Source organism: Odocoileus virginianus, chromosome 20 (genome assembly GCF_023699985.2).
Source record: "Odocoileus virginianus isolate 20LAN1187 ecotype Illinois chromosome 20, Ovbor_1.2, whole genome shotgun sequence".
In the NCBI taxonomy this organism is placed as follows: Eukaryota; Metazoa; Chordata; class Mammalia; order Artiodactyla; family Cervidae; genus Odocoileus; species Odocoileus virginianus.
Window position 1 is genome coordinate 41,126,328 of NC_069693.1, and position 21,988 is coordinate 41,148,315.

Consider the following 21,988-nt stretch of genomic DNA (forward strand, 5'->3'; position numbering starts at 1 on the left):
CTGCCTGTCCCACAACCATGCTCCTCTTTCTGATAATAGCATCTGGGTTTTCTCCAGTGGGCCGCCCCTCCCCCAGCTCAATCCGTGTGGTGTATGGGGGCGCTGATCCCATTGCAAGCTTTCTGGAAGCACCCAGACCCGACCAGCTTATTTTATCCTGGTGGCCCTGTGTCCTCGCTCTAATGCCGAAGGACAGTTGTTCGTGAAGCTGATGAGGTTAAAGTTGCTGGGCCTCTGACTTGCACAGGCTCCTTCCAAGTTGGAATGTGTGGACGTGGTTGGTTGTTTTTGTGATGCTTTCAAAATTAGGTATTTTATCCCCGCTTGGTGAAGAATGCTGTCTTTCCCATTCTGACTTCCCGTCCGTCCCCTTGTGTCATGTGGTATTGGAGTGAACACAAGCATTTCTGGAATCGAGCTAAGGGGAACTTGAATTGGGAATATATTTATTTAGGTTTAGTGGGAAATAAATATATAGTAAATAGAAATATGTAAAGACATATATTTATATATAAATGGTCCACAGTTATGAAAGAGAATCATGTATTCTTTCTCTTAAAAAAGACAACCCCCAAACTGGATAAACTTGGGTCCCACAAAAATCTAGACCTGCCCTGGCCAGTAAAGTAAGAATCAAACTTTTGCAAGAAATAATGGACTTGGGTACTATCTTTCACCTGTAATGGCTCAACTCATAGGATATGAGGACCCAGAACCGGGTAGTCATCTTGGCCACCTTACTGGGAGAGACTAACAGAGGGCAGAGGGAGAGATGATGGAGACAGAGAGAGAGAAAATGAATGAATGTATGTGTGTGTGTGGGAGTTAATGACATGGTTTGAGCTCCTGGATCAACCAACCCTTCTTTGGCAAGATCTACCCTAGGGTTTTTCAACTCTATGAGCCAGATTGCTTAAAAAATATTTATTTATTTATTTGGCTGCACTGGGTCTTAAGTTGTGGCATGTTGGATCTAGTTCCCTGACCAGCAATCGAACCTGAGACCCTCTGCATTAGGAGCATGGAATCCCAGTCACTGGACCACCAGGGAAGTGCCTATGAACCAGATCTTAAGCCAGTTCAGGTTGAGTATCCAAAAGACCCCAAAGAATCCTGACTTAACTCTCCATCACTTGGAGCCCTTGCTTTTCAGGAAAAACAAAACCACCACCAACACATAATTGACCCAATGCAGTACTCTCGAAGCTGGCTTCCAGCAGTTTCTGCCAGTGGGTGTCTATCCCTTCCAGGGTCTTTTTCTCCTCACTCCTACTTCCCCAGGTTACATTTTTCTGTAAGTAGATTTTATTTAAGAGCCAGTTGTGATTGAGGGGAAAGGAGAAAGGGGGGGGAAAAAAAACCCTTCCCAACAAATAGCATTCTGGCCTTTTTTTCTCATCAGAGCATAAGGTTGATGGCCACTCTGCTTTGAGGTTTGAATAGGATTGAGACGAAACATCTGTTGGGGGAGGGAGGGGAAAACGCCAGGAGAGGGAGAGGGAAAGGGAAAAAAGCCTTCTTTGCGCTAAAAATACCATGTCCCTGCCACTCTCCCCCCATCCCCGCCCAAGTTAAAACATGTGATGAAATTCAACTTTTAAAATCTAACCCCGAGCTACTTGAAGCTATGAAAGCCTCCTCGGTATCTGACACAAGTCAGAATTTCCACTGTTCAAGCTGGGCTTTTATGAAGAACAGACTTAAGAGAAACCGCTGTCACGGCTGCAGCCCGGGCTTCTGGGGCGACTGCAGTGGACTGGAGTCGGGGCGACTGACACTCGCCGGCAGGACAGGCTCTGAACTGAGGGAGAGGAGCCAGCGGCATGTGGCCCGCCTGCCCCCTCCATCTGGGGGTCCCCGCTGCTCGGCAGTGAACTCCCCTTCCTCCCAGACTGGCGGGAACCACCGGCTGCCCCAGCGATTGAGCGCCTTGCCGGGGACTCCAGGGCTCCGGTGGAGCTGTTGGTGGCCTCTTCCTGAGAAGTCCCCTCCCTGTCTGTCTTTCTCTCTTCTCCAGCTGCTCCCTGTCCTTCTGTCTCCTCCACAGCCCTACCTGCATGTCACACAGGCATCCTGAAGCCAGCACATCCAAAAACAAAAGACATCATCAGCCGCTAAAACCGCCACCTCAGAAGTGAACGCTTAGTTCCCGAAGCCCAATCTCTAAGGTGTCCCTGGGATCCCTCTCTTTCCCTCATCCCCCATCTCCCAGCCCTACCACCCCGCCCCCAGGCCCCTCCACATGTCTCCAGCCCCTCAGCCCCACTAGGCCGAGGCCATCACCTCTTCCCTGCACCATCATAATCGCCTCCTGTTCTCATTGCTTCCCTCCCACCTCAGAATGAGCCATCCTTCACAGAAGCCACAATTCTCTGCTGAAAAGGGAAGTCAGAATCTGGCACTCACCTACCTCAAACTTGCCAACAGCCTCTCTTCAAAAGCAGCGTGAAATCCTAGCCCGGGGCCCCACCCTTGCCGGCTGCCCCACCCCCAACCCCTGGTCTCTGGCTGCCACTCCGGCCTCCCTTCTGCGCTCCCCCAAACCCCACAACCCTCCCACCCTGGGGCTCCCCTCACTTCTGACTGCTCACCCCTCACATCTGCCCATGGCGGCTCCTTCCTGGCACCTGCATCTCAGCCGAAACGTCACCTCCTGAGAGAGCCCTCCACCCTCCACCTTCCCTGGGTTTTACCTCTTCACAGAGCACCCCTCCCAGAACCTGTGTGAACCAGATTATCAATTTACTACCTGCCTCCCTCGTGCCAGCGCCCTCACAGTAAGGCCCGCCTACCTTGTCCATGGTTGGAACCAAGGCCTAACGGGGCCCCACAGCTGCAGAAGGTATTTGCGGCTCAGCAAATACCAAAACGTGCTGAGTGAAGAATAGACTGTTCTCACGTGTGCTGTGTGACCTTAGACAGGTCCTGCCCCTCTCTGGGCCTCAGATTTCTTACTGCAAATGAAGGGGACCAAAGACCTCCCCAGGGCTCCTCCGCTGTGCGAAGGTGGACATTTCCCACCTGGGAGCCCCAATGCACTGGAGCGGGGCACACAGGGCTTTCCTGGGAGATGGACTCCAGCAACTTCATGGGGCTGGTTTCATTCTTCTAGAGAGCACAGTTGGTCCCTGACTAACAATTTTTTTACTTTACGATGGTACAAAAGTGATACACAACTGTACTTGGAATCTCAAATCTGGATCTTTTCCCAGGCTGGCAATATGTGGCACAAACCCTCTTGTGATGCTGACAGAGGGTCCCAGCCCCCAGTCAGCTACATAATCACGAGGGTCAAGAACCCATACACTTACAACCATCCCGAACTCAGACAGCCAAACTTTTTTTCACTTCCAGCACAGTATTCAATAGATGACATGAACTATTCAATACTTTATTATAAATAGGCTTTGTGTTAGATGATTTCACCCAAGTGTAGGCTAATGTAAGGCGGGCAAGGCTAAGCTATGATGTTCAGAAAGTCAGATGTATGAACGCACTTTCAGCTAATGATATTTTCAACTTACAATGGGTTTATTGGGACGTGACCCCATCCTAGGGCTTCCCAGATGGCACTAGTGGTAAAAAATCCACCTGCCAACGCAGGAGACATAAGAGACATGGATTTGATCCCTGGGTTGGGAAGATCCCCTGGAGGAGGGCATGGCAACCTGCTCCAGTATTATTGTCTGGAGAATCCCATGGACAGAGGAGCCAGACGGGCTACAGTCCACACGGTCACAGAGAGTTGGACACGACTGAAGCAACTTATTAGCACGCACGCACAACCCCATCCTAAGTCAAGGAAGATCTGTTTTTATTGAGCACTTATGGCATGCCAGACTATGTCACGCACTGGGAGTGGAAGGAGATATTCAGAGATTCTAACAGGATTAAAGAAGCTTTGAAAATAGGCCGTCTTTGATCTGGACTAGTAAATAATTACAAACACCAGTTGGCTCCTCTTCAAGAAAGTGGAGCCCACGAAACAAGAGTCAGGACAGCTCACAGACACTGGCATACTCTGAACCAGTGCTGGGCTCTGGGCTTATATAAATAACCTCGCTGTTAACAGGCCCTCAGAGGAAGACGTGCTATGTCTGCCCCCAAAAAGAGACTGAAGCACAGAGAAGTTAAGTGACTCTCCTAAGATCACACAGTGAGCTACAGTACAGCCAGGCTGGATCTGGGGTCTGAATCCAGAATAAAGGGAGAAGGGTGCTTCTCATGTACTCCCATGGGGTGGTAGGAAGACCAAGTTCGGGCCACGCCAACTGGGACAGGCCCTGAGCTCACTGTGGGGCTGCTTTGCCCTTGGATGTCAGCCCCAACACCACTGCTCTGCTCCACAGGACTCCAGGCACCTCCACTCTCAGGCCAGAGAAACCAAGACCCCCGCGGACTCTGCCAGGCTAGACCAAAGCAAAGCAGCCCTGGGGGCCTAGAGGGGGCGCCAGGCCCCAGAGGGAGGGGCTGCCTGACTCACTTTTGGTCCTTAATAAGTGCACCACCAGCAGGTGGGGGTTCTGCGGACTCAACTTTCTATGGAAGATGCCGAGCTAATGCACTCTGCCCACTTTTACCTCCAAACAATGAGGTAAAAAGACAAGAAACTCATGATGGTGAGGGTCAGTGGTCAGAGGCCAAGGGTGAGAGGTGGGAGTGAGCCAAGATGCTGGGCAGGGATGTGGCCAGCACTAGGTGGGGGAGAGAGGGAACGCGGGGAAAGAAGGGGCCTGCGACCATCCACAGGCCCTTCTCCCCTGACAGGCACAGAGCCAGAGTTCAGTCTACACCGGGCCGAGAGGACAGCCCCAGACACAGAGCTTCCTAGAGCCCCTGACACCAAGGTCCATCTCAGGCCACAAGCCACAGGCTGCCACCACCTGTTGTCCTGCCCAACTGGGGAGGTGGGGACCTCAGGTGGGCACTGGAGTGAAGGGTGGGGTGACCCTCCCCGGTCCTCAGCGCCCTGCTGGGTCAGCAGAAAGGGGGGGGGTCCCTTTCCCCTCCCCCCACAAGCCGCAGGTCCCGCCCGCTACACCAGGACCGCTCTGGAGCGCAGGACTTTTCATGCTTACTTTGTTCTTGCCACAGTTCAAAAGGAGCTCGCAGCCCCAGCCCTCGCTCCGGGCCCAGCCTTAATCTCCCATCCCTCGAGCTCCCAGCTGGCCAGTTAAGGCAGTTAAGACGCTGGATTAGGGCCGGCTTTACATAACAACGCAGGAGCTAAAGCCATCCTCTCCTGGGATGGCTAAAAGACTTCTTTTTATCTTCACGCCTCAGATGGCCTTTTTTCCCCCTTAACAGCCCTCCAGCCGGCCAACAGGCAATGAACTTGGCCAACAGGAAGACAAAGAGGAGATTCAGGATTCGGCTTGCTCTCCCTTGGCCCGAGGCATGGAGGGATGCCCGCAGCCCCAGCTCCAGGCCAGGTGGCTGCTTCGTCGTGGCCAGGACGCGGCAGCGCCCACCAGGCCTAGTCATCCACAGCCACGTCCATCATCCTGGGAGTGCTGCCTCGGACCTGGCGCCAGCGGCGGCCCAAGAACCACAGGCAGCCGCTGGGGCCAGCATCCCTTCCAAGAAGCCTCAGGGGCCACACAGGCAGGCCCAGAGCAGCCCAGCCCTACTGCCTTATTTACTTATTGTTTTCACTTTTCAATTCTGTTATTAGTCTTTCCCTTCAAAGGAATACATGATCACATTCTTCTTGTAAAAGTTGAAACATTAATTACAGCTAATACTACAATCCTCTGACCACGCTTTCCGATTTTAATCTCCTCCCCTGTTCAGAAGGAACTACTCTTTCTGTCTGTCTAGGCTTCTAGCTACACAATTCTATATATGCATATGTGGTCCACATTCATGCATACAAGGAAATAGAGAGTACGGTCTGGTACCCTTTGTTACATAAAAGGTAATTAACATACTGTCTATAACACACTGTGTCTTTCTGCAACCTGGTCAGTCTTACATTCTGTGCTCTGTGTAAGCTTTTGTTTGAAGAAAAGGGGCTGGAAACTTGACCACCAACAACCTAGTCTAATCCTAGTTGGAAACTGAGTCAGACTTGTGATTCCTAACTCCTCCTCCCTGCCCCTGCCAGTGGTGGTACTGATATACTTGGACGCCATCAATGACTGGCAAGGTAGCCAGTCGAGGCACCTTCGAAGCTGTCCTCGAACCCTGACCTGCAGCTGGTGGACCACAGGGATGGACCAAGTGCCACCAGTATCCCTACCCTTTCCCTGACAGGAGCTGGGACTCTCGGGCACCACCTGTTTATCTTCCATCCATCAATCAATGTTTGTAGGAGCCACCCCACAGCAGCTTATCCTCTCTACAAGGTGCCCACATTCTCTGAGCATCCATGGAGTCCACATCCCCATGTATCCTGTTATAGAGAGGGAGGGACCTGGCCAAGAGCCACAGCAAGTCACCGTGGGAGCAGGAGGGGAGGGGGGACTTGGAGCTAGGTCTACAGGTTCTTCGGCCAAGTGCTCCTTCTACTTCATCCAGCAGGGCTCATGCTCTGAACAGAGGTTGAGCAAAGCGCCCTCCCTTTCCGAAGAGGAGGATTCCATGGGCATTCTGTTTCATGTCTGCAGGGAAAGACACCTCATGTGAAACCAATTACATGATTTCAGGCTGAGCCTCAATGGCCAGAGAAGTGCCTCACTTGGGGCAGTAACCAGGGACTCAATAAATGATGAAAATACATACAGATGTTGAGATGAGTGAATGACAACTGGAAGATGGTTAAATGGGTTAAGGAATGAGTGATAGATGATGAAGAGAGGGGTGAAGTATGGACAATGGATGCCTGGGTGGTAGATAAGGACTGGTCGGATGGGTGGCAAAAGAGTAGGTAGATGAATGAATATAGGCAGTGATGGAAGGATGGGTGGGTGAAGGATGGAGCAAAAGATGGATGGATGAGCGCTGGATGGGTGGGTCATGGATCACTGGGTGGATGATGAGTGAGTGATAGGTGGATGAATGGATAGATAAGGGGACAGGTGGGTACTTGTAAGGCGAGTGATGGATGGAATATCTGGAAGGATGAATGAATAAGAGGATGAACTTGCTAAGTTACCAGGTGATTAAGCAAACGAATAGAAAATGGAATGAGTGCTGAAGCCCATGTAATCCAAGTCTGGGGTCACCTTAGCCCCCAGATCCTATATCCTGCAGGCCTTCACCTGACTCCCCAGATCAACTCTAGGCACCAGGTGCTGGCATCTCTCCATGGAGCCAAGGATGACAGCTGAGGCTTGGGGAAGCCCAGGGAACAATGGGAGTCAAAGTCGCTGAACCTGAGTGTAGTCACCAGATCCACAGGCAAATATGCTCGAGAAACACCCCAGAGTCCTGACAGAGATGTCTGTCCATGCGCCTCCTCCTCCTTCTATTTGGGACCTGCTTGAATTTGAGCAAAGGCTGAGGGATACTCGGGTCCCAGGCACCCTCCAAATCCTGGGCCACAGAGTGAATCTCTCAGAATAGTGCTTCTCAAAGTACAGCATGCACACAAGTCATCTGAGGAGCCTGTTACAGAGCGGACCAGATTCAGCAGCCTGGGTGGAGCTGAGGAGTCTACATTTATCACAGCTCTCGGGCCCGATGTGGTCACAGTTCTTGGGTCTGGCCAAGGCTCCCCTCCAGAACTTCCTGGCATGGTCTACTCTCCTCTCTGGGCCCTACAGCCCTTCCAAGACCTATATTTCCCCTCAGAGACCCCTGCCAGCCCCCTATCCCAGTCCCAGGGAGGGCTTTACTGTACAATGTGTTAGTCACTCAGTCCTGTCTGACTCTTTGTGACCCCATGGACTGTAACTCACCATGCTCCTCTGTCCATGGAGTTCTCCAGGCAAGAATACTGGAATGGGTTGCCATCCCCTTCTCCAGGAGATCTTCCCCACCCAGGGATCAAACCCAGGTCTCTAGCATTGCAGGTGGATTCTTTATTGTCTGAGCCTCCAGGAAAGCACATTTACTGCCCAAAGGCTACGCCAGTTCAGCAATTCTCTCCTCTGATTCTGAGTGAAAAAGGGAAATGCTATCCCTTTTAGCAAATGCGTTCATATGCTGTCCAGTCATTGTACCAACTTAGGGAATCGAGTCGGAAGAGGCCCTCATCCCCATTCTACAAGAATGGAAACAGGCTCAGAAAGGGGACGTGGCTTCCTAAAGTCAAATTAGTACACCAGTGGCCACCAACCCCCTACTTGAGTGTCCTAATTCTTTCTACAATGCACTGCTTCCTTGAAGAAAGAAAGGAGTGAGAGCTACAGAGGAAAGCAGTGAGGGCTTGGGGCTCGGTTCTTGTATATGCACACCTGTGCTCCAGGTGTGTGATGTGAATGGAGAAACACAAGGGTTGCTTCCTACAGTGCATACTACATGCCTAACCCTACTTGAGAAGTCTATGAGTGACCACTTCCCCCCTAGTGGGGAAGCTGAGGTCAAACAACTTGTTCAAGACCCCGTGGTTAACACAGAGCAGGATGTTGAGCCTGGGTGGCCTGAATCCACTCCCAGTGAGGACCTATGAGGCGCTCCACTTCCCTCTTGTTCCTCACCCCATCCACCCCCAGTGCACGCCCACAGAGAGTCCTGTCCTCCTCCTCCTGGTCTGCAGATTTTCTGGAGGGCATGCAAGGCATAAGGTAGACCAGATGGCCCTTCCCCACCTCACTGTCTTTGGGAAGAAAGTAATAGGCTCTGATACCTTCTAGCCGAAAGTCTTCCTCTTCCTCCTCGCTGAGCGTTTCTCTGAAAACTTCACCCACAAGCTCCTAGAGGAAGACAAAGCAGGAATATTAAAGAAGTATTGGAGTCAGGTAGGAACCTGGCATCCTTATGGTCAAGGTAGCATTGTGAAGGTGTGTGTGGCTGGTCACAAAGAAGCAGGGACCCTATTCTCATTCTTCTGATGGAAATTTAGGTCAAGTAGGGATAGCCTATGACACTTGTAAAGTTCATTACTGCACTGCTTTTTAGAAAGTAAGTTTTTCTCAGCCTACAGCCTGCCACGAAACATTACACAAGCTCACACTTCCCACTAGGAAAGCGAGATCCACCCTCCACCCAGGAAAAAGACAAAGACAAGCTCAGAAAATGCCCCTCCTCTACCCTCCTGGGCCAACTTGATAGACCCAGGACCAGAGCCACCCCTGTGGGTCCCTAGAGGAGACCTCAGTTTGGATCCTTCCTCTATGAGACAGTCCCAGGCAGGTGTCTCGTTGAGTTTATAAAGAGGGCCTGGTTTGCTGAAGGAAGCACTCCCTCAGCATAAACCCAGCTGTTAATATATACCCAAACTTGACACAATCCCTTAACATAAATCCAAACTCTTCAGCACAACATCTAAGAACCTATAGGCTCTGCCTTTAGTTGACCTTCAATCACGCCTCCCACATCGCCCCCTTCCAGCAGCTGGCCTGATCCTTGCACATGCCTTGCCTTGGTCTGCAGGCATGAGTTTAAAATGTCCAGTAACTCATGTCATGTAGCAGAGCTGCTCCCAGTCAGCCTGGCAGCCCAGGCTGCCACCCACGTGTTGTCAGGTTGGCAAGGGAAGTTAGTTAGGTCCACAGGCTGGAAAATTTCTGGGATGTCAATAAAGGTCCCATCTATCTGATCCCGCTCCAGTAGGATGACTCTAGATACAGAGGAGACCAGACTAGTGCTTATCAAACAGCTTCTGTATTTATTGGTATTCTGCCAAGAGGAGTAATGAGATCCAAAAAGATTATTTTAAACGAAGTTAAACAAGACACTTTGGGCTTCCCAGGTGGCTCCAGTGGTAAAGAACCCACCTGTCAATGCAGGTGATGTAAGAGACACAGGTTCAATCCCTGGGTTAGGAAGATCCCCTGGAGGAGGGCGTGGCAACCCACTCCAGTATTCTTGCCTGGAGAATCCCATGGACAGAGGAGACTGGTGGGCCACAGTCTATGGGGTTGCAGAGTCAGACACAACTGAAGCGACTTAGCATGCATGCATGCAAACAAGACCCTTTACTGAAAAGCTTACTATGGTAACAGACTGCGGATACCTAAGTAGTAGCTTATGCTGCATCCCTCAAACCTATTTAGACCAGGAAGCTTTTCTCAAAAGCATCACATGGGATTTATGTTCCGAGGAACCCACAGTGGGAAATGTTCCTCTTTTGGGGGAGAGATGAGGTTTGGGTGTGGGGGGAAGGGTCACACTGCTTTCTCTCTCTTAATGCCCACAGTGATGCCATGGCAGTGCTTCATGAACCACAAAAAGAGGAGCAACAAAAAAGCCTCAACTTGGCAGCTCTCGCCAACTTCTCCTTTTGGAAAAAAAAGTATAAAGAAAAAGAAAAAACACACTCTTCAAAAATTAGAAGGAAAAAAAAAATCCTGCACTGGAGATGCTTGAGAGAAAAACCAAGAGCTCGCCTCGATTAACAAAAGAAAAACAATGCTTTGTATAGCTGATCTTATCAATTGGACACAGCTGGAGATAAATCTCGTGTGTGTGTTTTTAAAGATGAACAGCTAACGTTTTATGGATTAGAGGTGGTGTTCTCTGTTCTCTTTCTTCTTTCAAATCATTCTAGGGCATTACACACCCTTTCTTAGACGTTGTTCAAATGTGGTCATTCAGACTGCTGGTGTCCCATGGACTTCAAAACCAGGCTGCATTATTCTTCGAGTCAGGATGTCTTCTCTCTCTCCTCCTCCGCCAATTATTATAATCACTGAACACTTCCTGGGCTTGTAAACTGGCTGTTTGTGTTAACAGAACTGGAGCTGACAGGGGAACTGGGAGATGGTGACAGGAAAGGGCCGCACTCAGCTGGCATCATTAGATGGCTGGGACGCCCCGGCAGCCAATTAAAGCCGATCTTTCATGCCGGAGAGAGATGGGTGCCGCTTCTCCAGAAAGGCTGGCAGGCAGCGCGTCCTCACAGGAGCGGGTGACCGTCTTCAAGGGAAGAGACAGACCCGCGTGTGCGGAGGCCCAACGGAGGCTGGGAGCCGGCGCTGACCTCGGAGCCACCCTGACCGCTCCTGGCAAAGCCAACAGGACCCGTGAGATGGAAACTTCTGGGCACTGGCATCTTTTTTACTGGCACACTCAGAGGAGTCTAACGACTCCACACGTCACCAGCAACAAAGCAGCCTTCTGGAAGAAGCCCCATAACGATGCCTCGCACCCACAGTCATCACTCAGATGACGGCTTCAACGCTCCCTGAGAACTGTCTGCTGAGCGGGCCGGCTCTCTTGACATATTAAAGATACGTCTTTGCATATGAAAGCAGAGCTCTGGCAAGTTCTGGGGTCGGTCTCTTCCCACTAAACCTCACCCTGCTCTGTGTAAGACATCGACAGCTCCTCAGCACTGTGGTCTGCTGACACCCAGGGCTGTGCGGCTGCTCAACTATGGCAAACATTCATTTCCTCCACTGACCCAGACAGCCGAGGGCCTGGGGAGTGCGGTGTCTGTGGTCCTCCAGCTTTGAATCACCAAGCCAGAGGCCACATAAAATGTTGAGTCAGACACAGGATCACATCCTGCCTCCGTGGCCTCCCTCGCCCTGGATATGGGGCCAGCCGCTGCCTTCTGGGAAATCTCAAACTACTTATCTGTAAAATGGGCACAGTGATAAACCATTAAAAAGTCAGCTGACACTTACTGTGCATTTCCTATGTGCCAGGCACTTTATAATATCTCCCTTTATCATCATAACAGCCCTGCTCTTTCCATTTCTTGAAGAACAAATGCTCATAAAAGTGATGTGCAAAATTTAAAGTGAAAAGTATAATTGTTACTGTTTTTTCCTATAAAGTGCCTCAACCCTCAAGGAATGAGATAGGGAAATAATGCCAATGACAGTCACTTGCATCCCCAAGCCCTCATGATATATATGAGGTACTGATCAATTGGGATCTTCACCAGAACCTCCACAGAATGGGGTTCCCAATAGTTCTGTGGGTTTAAATGAGGAGGAGCCTCCAAGAGGCCAGGAGACCCTGCTGTGGATCATCAGCAGAGCCAAGACTTGAGCCAGCTCCTTCAGGGGCCTGGCCCAACCTTGTACAGTGGAATTGGGGCATGGGATGGAGGTGGCCAAGAATCCTGGCACTTTCTGGGGACCAAGAATCATGCTTAAAGAAGTGCAGAAAATCAGCCCAGCCAGCAGCTCCAGTGTATCAGAGACCAAACACTCCCCTCTGTCCTGCAGGATTCGAAGGCCCCACGACTCCTCCTCACTAGGTTTGGGACAGGGCCAAGCCTCGGCCAGAAGCCTTCCTGCAGGATGGTCCTAAGGGCCAGACCCCAAACCCTGCATGCAGGGCTCCTGGCCATGAGTCCCAGGGGAGCCCCAGCCCAGAGGATGCAGGGCACGGAACTGGTGCTGCACAGACCTTGGTTCAAATCCCTGCTCTACGTGGGTGAAGGAGGTTTATCTCCAGTGTTCCTGGGTCTTCCCATCTCTGCATAGGGATGACAGCAGTCACTCTGTCTCAGGGCAGGTGTGAGCCATCACACAGAAAGACTTAGCATTACATCTGATACCATGACTGGGACTTGACAGACAGTGGTTACCGTTTATTACTTGCACTCTTACTGTCAAATGGCTACCAGAACATTGCTGGGCAAAGCTGAATGGCTCACCATACCCGAGGTGCCCCCACAGACACAGAGAAACATGCTCTTCCCCTGTCTGGTGCATATTTCTGGTGCTCTGCATTTAACCCCCATGGCAGTCCTTTGAGGTAATACCATTATCATCCCCACTTTACAGATGAGAAAACTGAGACACAGAGAGGTTTAGTGACTTGCCCAAGGTCACACAGCTAGTAAGTGTCAGAGCCAGGACTGAAGGCAGGCTGCATGGCTCCAGAGCCCATACTCTTCACCACACTGCCCTGGAAGCAGCCCGAGTGTGGGGTACAGTACGCAGTGACCTCCCTTACCGCTCTCTTCATCCGCTCAGCCATCACGGCCCCCTCTCTTCTGGTCTCTAGGACAGTCAGACTCAGCCTCTGCTCCAAGTTCTGATCAAAGACCTTCCTGGATCCACACACCTCCGGCCCCACCCAACCTGGTGCCAGGCTGCCTCCTGCCCAGCGGCCAGGCTGAGTGGCCCACAGGGCCCAGACCTGCCTCCCTCCGGAGTCCCAGCACTGCCCCTCCTCTGCCCCACAGCGGGCCCCAGGACAAGAGGCCAGCTCCTCCGGGCGCTGAATGTGCAGTCAGCACCAGCCCAGAGCCCAGAATTGCAGGCACAATGCCTTATAAGGCCTCCAGGGATGGGAACCCACATCAAAGCAGGGCCGTGGGGAGCGGGCTGGAGTTCAGTTAGGGTTTTTCCTCTTTGTCTTTGAGACTTCGTACTCCTGAGCTTAATATCTTTCCCCACCGCCTGCCCCAGCAGTTCTTTGTCAATCTTTCTGTTCTCTAAGAGCTAACAGATGTTGGTGCCACGGGGTTTCAAAGGCAACTCCTGGTGCCCACAGAACACGGCCCAACTTACAGATTCCAAGAATGCACGTGGCTGGGACAAGCCAGGGGAAGAGAAGGGTGGGAGGCAGGACCCAGCCACCCTGTAACCCTGAGATCCAAGCAGCCTGCCCTGGAGCTGATCCAGGAAATTCCTGGCGAGCTCCCTCTTCCCAGCACACTCCACAGAGGCGGCGTTCCTGCACTCGGGGCGTTCCTGGGGAACCAGTGCTGCTGCATGCAGGCCCCTCGGAGAGCAAGCTCTGGACGTGCAGGGCAGGGATGCTTCACTCCCAGAACCCAGCTGGACATGGGAGTCAGGCGCCCGCCCACCCCTTGGGAGTTGAGTGATAGCAGATGCCTTACTTAACCCCTCTGGGCCCCTTTTTGCTCCTCTATAAAATGGGGATTTCGTTGTCAAAGAGGAGTCAGTAAGAAAATGCAGACCAGATACCTAGGACAGTGTCCGATGCAAATGGGGGAGGGGAACACAAGCGTGAACTTCTCCTTCTGCTGCACCCTATTCCTGCCATGTGCTTGGCACATTCTCACATTTTATCCTTGCAAAACCCTAACACCCAGCGATTCAATGCCTCAGTGTCCACCCTGGTGCACAACACTCGTGCATATGCACCAGGGAGACAGGTTCAGGTTCAGTGAGGTTGGAGGCAAGGCTGTTTCTATTTGCCCACAGTCAGAAACACGCTGGACACCCAGCAAAGGAAAGTGAACTAATCTATGTGTGGAAAACCACACAGAGGCTCAAAAGAGCCAGGTAGATCTGCACACACTGACACACAGAACCCACGCCACAGGCAAGACACACAGGCTACGATTCTACTTGTGTACTCAAGAAAACGCCAAACACACTCGGGGACAGGTACACAATATCCACGGTTACTCCCAAGGAGGGGAGGGAGATCAGATGGAGGGACACAGGAGTCACAAACTTCATGAGAATGGTTCCAGTTTTTAAGGCAAGTGTCCTCCTGTGCCACTTGGGTCATTAAAACACTGTTTTAGCAAAATCACACACAAGAACCCGCTTGACAAGAGAGGGGCCTGAGGCTCAGCCAGGAGACTAAGTGGCTGGTTAAAGGTTACTTAAGACAAGAAAGTGACAGGGAGGGGCTAGGGCTCCGCGGCCCCGGGCTGCTTGTCTGGAAGATGGGGCAGAAGGCCACCATGATGCTCAGGGGGTCTCGAGCACAGGCTTTCTGGGGCTCCAGCCCCCCACCCAGCAGCAGGGAGACCCCTTCTCTTGGGCTTCACTCAGGAATCAAGAGTGAGAGGGCTATTTTCTGAGTGGTAATGTCCCCGATTCCAACATGCGCCTCTAACCTTTGTTATTTCTGCCTCCTGAAAGCGTTCTCTGGCCCCGCAAGTGTGCTCTATGCACACGGGCCAGGGAATAGGTAGAGGGTGCCGGCAACAGCACTAGAGAGGGCTTCTGGGGGCCCGGACTCCAGAGTCAGGGGCTGGGGATTCCCTCCTCCCCAGAGATGACAGGGAAGCAGACTCACTCCTCCCAAGCCAGATTCCAGCAGAATGCAGCAGACCTCAAGGCGCAGCTTCCCAAGAGAAACGGCACCTCCTCTCAGAGGAGCAAACGGGGGCAGAGCCCTCGGCCACTCCCTTGAGGACACTGCAGCCTCGAGGGGTCACAGGTCACCTGTGGGAGCTCTAGGTCTACCTGCCCAGCACGTGTCCTCCGGCTGCAGCGAAGCCAAGTGGAGTTGTCCCCCGGGGTCCTTCTCATGGGAGCTGGTGGAAAAGACGTCTTCTCTGGTGTCGAGGCTGTGCCTCATCTCCTCTCCAGCTGCTGGAGAAGGTCCACCCGGGAGAGAACGTCCCCCTCCCCCACCATCCGCAGGGACAGAGAGAGGCCCACACAGGAGAGGGTGCTCGTCCATGGCCTCAGGTCCAGCCTTCTCTAACAAGGGGGATCCCGGAGAGCAGCGATCTGGGTCCATTTTGCTCCAGGACAGGGCTTGCTGCACAGAAGACACTCAAATATCTGTTGGATGTATTCTGAGTCAGACCCACTCTCACTGGCCTTTCCTGGGGACCAAACAGCTAAATTGCCACAGAAGCCACTAAACTGCCCTCCTTGTTCACACCAATTCAGGTTACTTACAATTGAAAACTCTGACCTCCAAAGACCCCAGCACCAAGCCCAGGATTCCCAGGAAACCTTGGAGGCCAGAGGGAGGAAGCTGCCACTGCTGGCTTCGCTGCAACACCTCCACGAATGTCCCCAAGCTCTACCCCACTGCGGGAGCCTGGCGAGCTGGGTGGGGGACGGGAAGGTGGGCCCCAAGGGCTGGGGCCCGCAGCGCCGGCCTGCGTGTTCGGTCTACGAGGACCAGCACTCCAGGGATGTGTAGCAGTCATTAAAATTCCTCAGATTTCTCCCTGACTGTTTTTAATCTGCTTGAGATGCAATCCCTGGGCCCATGTCGCGGGGACTCCAGCCTGAGCTTTCTTCCTGGACTTGAAGGACTGCTTCTCAGGAAGGTGGACGGTGCGCAGGGCATGGGAGGGGAGGACTTCTGACCCTTGGGGCCTGACTCTTGGGCCACCACATCCCCTTCCTCTGACCCCCAGGTCCTAGACCCTACAGGGTACAAATCACCCCCAAAGACGGATTTGTCCCATCCTGGAGACACAGCCAGCCACAGATAGAAAGGAGCCACGTCCACATCCTGGGCTGTCAAACCAGCAAGCTGTGGGCACCCATAAGCCATCATACCAACCTCCCCCGGAACTGGGTCCCACCTGAGCCATCGTGAGTACTTAATACTTCTCTTTAAATTGGCTCTCTCTGTCCTCTTAAAAAAAAAAAAAAAAAACTAGAGAAGGAAATGACAACCCACTCCAGTATTCTTGCCTGGCAAATCCCATGGACAAAGGAACCTGGCAGGCTACAGTTGGTGGAGTCCCAAGAGACTTGGACACAAGTTAGCAAGTAAACAACTGTATCACACAGGGAACTCGACTCAGTGTTCTGTGGTGACCTAAAAGGGAAGGAAATCCAAAAAAGAGGGGATATATATGTATTCGCATAGCTGATTCACTTTGCTGTGCAGTAGAAGCTAAGATAATACCATAAAGCAACTCTATTCCAATAAAGATTTATTTTAAAAATCCTGAAAGTCTTGCCATAAGCAAGATCAATAAAATCATGGGTGTGATGTCCTAGTTGAAGCTGAGGTTTTAAAAAAATATGATGCATATGAAACTAAGGTGGAACTGTCAAAATACAAGATGTCCACCACCGACCTCAAGTCCCATCGCCCCGGTAGAATGTGAAACGTGCTCTGGAAAGGACAAAGTTTAAGGAGCCCAAAGTTGAAGTCTCTGCCCCCCGCCTCCACCCTGAGCCATCAGGCTGGTTCTGACAGGAGGGAAGGAGTTGAGGGAGGAAGTGGGGAGGCAGGGAACGAGGCGAACACCTGGTGAGGTCAGATGAAAGAAGGTTCTCACGGCCTAAGGATCCTCCTTTTCCTGGAACCACAGGCCCTCCCTCTAGGCCTCACGCTTTTGGAATGTGACTCTGGACATGGAGAACATGGCTGATGCCAACAGAAAATGGCAAAACTTAGCCTGACCCAGAATGCGCCCTAACCCCCAACCTCTGGGATTTCAGGCTCTTCTGAGGAGATGACCCGACGCAAGGCAGATGGTCCAGGGCCGGGTGGGGTGCGGCGCTCGCTGCTGCGTGACTGGAATTTTCCTACAAGTCAGTGTTCAAAGGAGTTTCTACAGTGGAAACCAGGATCTGATGGGCTTGTTGGGGCGTGGGAGTAACTGAGGTCATGAGTATAAAGGACTCAGTGATCATCATACCCAGCGTTTCTTTGGTAAGGGCTGGCCTGTGCCAGAGCTCTGCTCAGCACATTAGATACACTGCTAAATGCTCCAAACAGCCCCATGGGTTGGGTACTGTTCTCACCCCATTTCAGCCACCAGGAAACTGAGGCTTAGAGAGGTGAAGTGACCGTCTGATTTTGACCCTGGCTACTGTGCTTTTGGGGCTTCCCCGGTGGCGCTAGTGGTAAAGAACCTGCCTGCCAATGTAGGAGACATAAGAGACGTGAGTTCGACCCCTGAGTTGGGAATATCCCCTGGAGAAGGGCATGGCAACCCACTCCAGTATTCTTGCTTCGAGAATCGCACGGACAGAGGAGCCTGGCCGGCTACAGTCCGTAGGGTCGCACAGAGTCAGACACGACTGAAGAATGACTTAGCACAGCACGCATCTCTGCTTTATATTGTGCGACCTTGTACAGATGACTTCACCTGCCTGTGCCTCAGTTTCCTCATCTGAACACGGAGATGACGGCCCCCACCTGGTGGGGCGGCTGCGGGAAGGAAATAGGGCAGGTGGAAGCGCGCAGCACACACCAGGCAGCCGGCACGTCATCAACACAGCTGCGCCTTCTCTCTCCCTCTGAGCCCCCTCTTCCATTCTCTGCCCTCCAGGTCTCTCTTCCAGCCCCGCTGTCTTCGGGACGTTGTACAGCTGATCAAAGCCGGACCTAGCGAGGCCTCGGCCCGCCCCCCGAGGCCTTGAGCGGCAGGCCCAGCAGGCTGCCTGCACTCAGCACCTCTTAGCGTCTCTGCCTCCTGCCTGGCCACTGGCCAGTCATGCCGCCACCAGCTGACCCTGCCACACGGCCAGCATGCCACACCCCTGGCCTGCCACGCTGCAGACCAGCCATGCCACTGACGTGCCACGCTGCTGGCCTGCCACGCCCCTCAGCCGGGTGCTGATAACAGGACGGGCCGAAGGGGCCGGGGTGCACCTCTGATCACTGAACAGCTGGGGCTGCTGCTGCCAGCAGCTCCTGGCCTTGGGACAGGCCCCAGGTCGGCTGCCAGGGTCCAGCGCGTGTGCCCGGCCGAGCAGGGTGGCGGTGATCCAGGCTGCTTATGATAGATGCACGAGCGTCTGTGAACCAGAGAACGGGGCCCCCACAGACCACAGGCTACCTCTTTGTGTGGAAAGGATGTGCACCCCTGCCCAGGGCCAGGACCAGCCCAGGCAGGGGCCCCGAGCGGCCAGGGGACCCAGGGAAGTGTGGTATTTCTCTCAGCCTTGAGAGTAAGAGGTTTAGGCTTCTGGTTTCTGCTAATGTAAATAAACAGATGGAGTACGTTACTCTGTTTTGAATATCCCAAGAATCCTCATCAGTTTCATGAGAGAACCAGAGAACAATGGTTTCGGCTAGACTCTAGGACCCTTCTGCTACACACACACACACACACACACACACACACACACACAGCCCACAGCATCTGGCCTTGAAGCTCTTGCAGGAGTCATCTTCCTGCCCCTCTGATCCTAGCTGACACTAGGCCTGCCTTCCTCTCTCCGGCTCTCCCTCCCCCCCGCCCCTAACCCCATAACCCAGCTTTGAGACCTTCTCCTCAGCTGGACTGCCTGCCTCAGGGTCTCCAAATCCCACCTGTGCTCTTTTCTCCACTGGGAGAGCCCTCTCCCCTTGACGGCTGGATGAAGTCTTACCCCTGCTCCGCTCCAGTGTGACTGCTGACTCCCAACACCCCCCTCCCCCACCCCCACCACCAAACTGGGACAGAGTCAAGGGTCGCCCCTCTGGGCTCCCAGAGGACGCAGTTCAGGATCTTAGCTAATGCTGTGTCACCTGATCTGTACCTCAGTGTCCACATCTGTAAAATGGGCCTGTGACTCAGGAGTGCCCTGAGAGTCACATGTGAGGTGGCTGTGAAAGAACAGAAGAGTTAAATACACTGCCTGGGAGTGAGTGCTCTAGGTGGGCAGGCAGGTGCGGGACAGCCGATCCCGTTTTGTTTATAAAGTAGAGTCACATTCTCTGGAATACTTCTGGAAGGACACGCAATAGCTATTCTTGGGGAGCTGAGGTGCTGTCATTCCCATTGTCCAGCTCTGTAGACTGCCTGGGTTCTCTGTTGTCTCTCTTCTTTCTCTTTTTTAAATCAAGAATATGTAGTGTTTTTACACTAAAAAGAAATTAAACTTGTCTCCATGAAGAAGAATGACACAGCTCCCTGCTTACCCAAAGGTTCCATCAAGCCCCTGGGCTGGCGTCTCAGACCACACTGTCCCAGCCCGGCTCCCTATTTCTTTCCTGTGTCCAACTGGGGCAGCTCCCTCCTTCTTCTTGTTCAGGCCCGAAACCCAGGAGTCATCCTGCCACGTGTCTTCAACCCTTCTGTTCAATCCACATTGCATCCTGTTGGCTCTGCCTTCAAAAGGTACCCTGAGACCACATCTTCCCACCCCCACAGGCACCGAGCGCCCCAGGCCATGCAGCAGGACAACAACAACCCTTTTCTATTCTCTGCACCCACCTCCCACCCCCTTCTCCAAGGTCCTCCTAAAGCCCCACAAAGCCCCACCCAATCTGTTACAACACCTCCCTGCCCTCATCTGTTATTTCTCTGTCACTCTGCCCGAGCCAGGCCCCTTGCTATTGCTCAAACACACTTGGCACCAGCTCGGGGCCTTTGTCCTCTCTGCTTTCTCTGCATGGGATTCTTTCTTCAAACACCCCCTCCTCCCACTCCTCCAGGTTTTGGTCACCTCATCACCTGGCTGAGATCACCCCTATTTAAACTTGCAGCACCGCCTGTACCCCCTCACCCTCTCCCCCACCTCGCCTTTCTCTGGGGCACTTTCCACCCTCTGACACTCACAGCAGTGCCTGACAGAGGGGACAGGCCATGAATACGTGCTGACGACTGAACGCGGCTCTACAATTACTGACTCAGGAAGACATAGCCCGCGTTTTCGTCAAAGAGAAAAGCAGTTGCCAGAGAGCAGAGGGAATCCGATTGCATCTGCTAAAATCATCTGTGTGTGTTTCCATGCAGTGTAGTCCGAGACGCCCACGTGGAGGGACCAGCCCCACACCAGGACGTTCCCAGAGGTTTGCCTCCAGGCACTGGATTCAAGGTCTGCAGCTGTTTGCCATGAATGTGCAGGAGGATTTCTACAGTCAGAAGCAGTAGCCAGGCATTGGGAAGAAAACAAAAAGGGGCACCTGAGCTGGTTCTAGAAGGAATGGTATATGGGAGACTGCCCACAGGGTCCTGGCTCCAATGGGTGGTGAGGTTTACAACTCTCCAGTGACGTGGGGGCTTTTCCAGTCCTCGCTGGGAGAGAAGGTGGAAGTCCTGGGCTTCTCGGCACCTCAGATCCTGCTGCTCCCTCCCATAGCCATGCTGAGCTCGCAGACCATGAAAAGACCACTGCTGGAAACCCACGGCTTCTCACTGCCTTTGGCTGCACACATATAGGAAGTCAGGGGCTGGCAAGACCCCTCTTTGTGGTTCGTGCAATGCAGACAAGGTTTTGATTCCAGAAATGGCATGAGGCCAGCTGAGCATGTCAAACTGGGCTGTCATTGGGAGTGGGGAAGGGTGGCAGCTGCCCCCCCCTTCCCTGAACCTGCTGCACACTAAATTCTGCTGTTTCCATTCACAGGCAAGGAAGGAAGGAAGGGAAAAAAGAAGGGAGGGACAGACAAAAAAAAAAAAAAGGTATTGGGGATCAGGAAGGCAGCCCCTATCTGGTCTGGTCAACTACCTCCATCTACATCACCCCACAGTGGTCCTCTGGGAAGCCCATGCAGTCTGGGAGATGCTGTATGGTCAGCATCCAAGGTCTGAGGATGTTCTGGAGCCTGGGGGCAAGACAGCATCCCCAACAGTGACTCCATCCATCACACCTAGACTTTGTTCAATCACAGTCCTTGGGTCTTCTGACTCACCCAACAACCCTGGGAGCTCACCAAGGTCAGCTATCATCCCCTTTTACAGATGAAAAGACTGAGGCTCCGAAAGAGGAGGCAAGAACGTGGTGCAGTTGGGAGGGACCAGGGACTCATGGAAGGAAGGTTCTCAGCGGGACAGGATACCTGCTGTGTGTCCATGTGGCAGGGGAAGACAGGCCTGTGGCACACGCACATCCAGCCTCCTAGACCACAGGTGTTGGGGCTAGACCAGAACCCTGGTTCAGAAAGGTCCAAACCCCTCTAAGAATGTCTCCCCGGAAAAATGTCATACAGATAAAATTGCACGGTGAGCCTTTTCGCGAACTTTAGGTTAAGGACTCTCAGAGTACAGAGGGAGAACCTGAGTCCTCAAAAAGCAACAGGATCTGCTCAGAGTCACAGAGCCGAAGAGCAGCAGGGCCATGATCAGAACCCAGGGCATCCAAAGCAGGCAACAAAAGATGAGGCCTCACAGGGGCTGAAATAAAAACCAGAGTCTCTCAACTCTACCCGAGCACTCCCAGCCTCTCCAGCTGCCAGGACCAGTGGTCCATGCAGTCTGGGGAAGATCCTGGGTTCTGCTGTGGGACTTCTCAAGCCTTTATAGACTGTTCTCATTAGGAATCCTTGAGGTATCCACAACATGAGGGATTTCCCCATCTTCTCTAGATTCTTAGATATGGACTCACCCCTCTGTCTCATTTACCATTTCCGCACCTCC

General features: G+C 52.7%; 1 protein-coding gene across 1 annotated transcript in view; it reads right to left on the reverse strand.

Annotated features, from left to right (window-relative positions):
* The window catches only part of NKD1 (NKD inhibitor of WNT signaling pathway 1), an 87,328-nt gene that overhangs the window by 20,582 nt on the left and 44,758 nt on the right, over positions 1–21,988 (reverse strand). The window contains exon 4 of the mRNA XM_070451321.1: positions 8,732–8,798. Coding sequence (XP_070307422.1) covers positions 8,732–8,798 — 67 coding nt within the window. The remainder of the gene's footprint in view (positions 1–8,731; positions 8,799–21,988) is intronic.